General features: G+C 34.2%; 1 protein-coding gene across 1 annotated transcript in view; it reads left to right on the top strand.

Annotated features, from left to right (window-relative positions):
- LOC118740010 overlaps window positions 1–121 on the top strand; it is a 1,450-nt gene extending 1,329 nt beyond the window's left edge. Inside the window, exon 2 of the mRNA XM_036471509.1 lies at window positions 58–121. Within this exon, the coding sequence (XP_036327402.1) occupies window positions 58–121 (64 nt within the window). The remainder of the gene's footprint in view (window positions 1–57) is intronic.
- Window positions 122–1,492: the final 1,371 nt, after the last annotated feature.

Genomic DNA, 1,492 nt, shown 5'->3' on the forward strand with positions numbered 1-1,492 from the left:
CGACGAATTGAGAGAATGAATTTACCTTGTAATGTTTTTATCATGGGTGGAACCTAGTCAGGTTACACCAGGGGGGAGTGTTGAGCAAGATCCGGCAACATCTGATATCGATAAAATCTAAACTGTCAACTCGCTGTCTACGTGCCGATCGCTGATTGGCTTTCGTAAATCGACTGTCAAAAGGGTGGAAGTCCATGGCGAAGAAGAGGTGAAAAGGCAGGAGATTTTTCTTTTTTCTACAGCGAACACGAGGCAAGAGAGGACAAGTTTTTTAACGCAGCGAATAATTTGATAAATTTGTGTAGTTATATATTGTAACTTAAAATATTCTTATTAATAAAGGCGCGTTTAAAAAAGGTCTTAACATAAACTGTGGCGCGTATTCATAGTCCAGCCACTAAGTCGAAACTAATAAAGTTGCAACTTAAATTTAAGTACCAACTTAAAATTCACTTCTATTCATAGTCGCATTTCAGACTTCTACTAAGGGCCGTTTGCACCATGTCTAGTTAATTCTAACTCCCAGTTAAACATCTTTATCGACGTTATCGACACCCATCATATAACATGTGATCGATAAAGCAGTTAACGTGCTTAACTGAAGGATGTACCTCCAGTTAGCGTTAACTAGACATGGTGCAAACGGCCCTAAGTAGTTTTAACTTAGTTTTACGATATTGCAAAACGAGTGCGAAAATGTTTCGATTTTTCTTTACGATATTTTGGAAAATTACATTTTTATTAAACAATGTCAAGTTCGATCATCCGTTTATGTAATTTTTACTTTCATTGCATGTTTATGGAAAAGAATAAGGTATAAGTTTCTTGTTAATTGTGTGAAGTAGCCAGAACTACCGCAATGATGTGAAGTCGATGTTTATGGAAAGCATGCTGTGAAACATACAAACACATATCTAAATGTTATGCACTAATTTGCTTTAAAAGAACAAGCTTGAAGTTGACTTATTATTTGAGCATTTATATATGTAAATCATTCCAATTATAAAATTGTGATGTAACCTTATTCGAATTGTAATACGCATTTTATTTCACCTTCCGATTCAAATCAGTGATGAAATTCATGGTACAATTGTACTTTTTTGGTACATTTTGGAAGCCAAAAGTACATTGGTACTACATTGACATTTTTGATAAAATTTTGTCAAAATACGGCTCTGCACCACACTGTGTATAGTTGGAAATCAGCGTTTTTGTGGATAAAAATATAATAGTGGTATTCATCTAAACCGATAACTTTATCAAGCAGATAATCTTATAAGTTTATGCACTCTGCTACATGAACAACCCACACTCTCTTTTCGTTTACACATGCGACAGTAGTCGTGATTTCTTTGGTTATAAAGCGCAGTGTCACTAGCTTTATACTACTAGCACGGGGATAAAGAAATTATAGAAACTACCTCACTAAATTGGAAAAAATTATATTTACGAGATATCTATTTAAATAAATGTACATATAACATAAGGCTAT

The sequence above is a fragment of the Rhagoletis pomonella genome, unplaced genomic scaffold (assembly GCF_013731165.1).
Source record: "Rhagoletis pomonella isolate Grant_MI unplaced genomic scaffold, Rhpom_1.0 Rhpom_scaffold_00005, whole genome shotgun sequence".
Lineage (NCBI taxonomy): Eukaryota > Metazoa > Arthropoda > Insecta > Diptera > Tephritidae > Rhagoletis > Rhagoletis pomonella.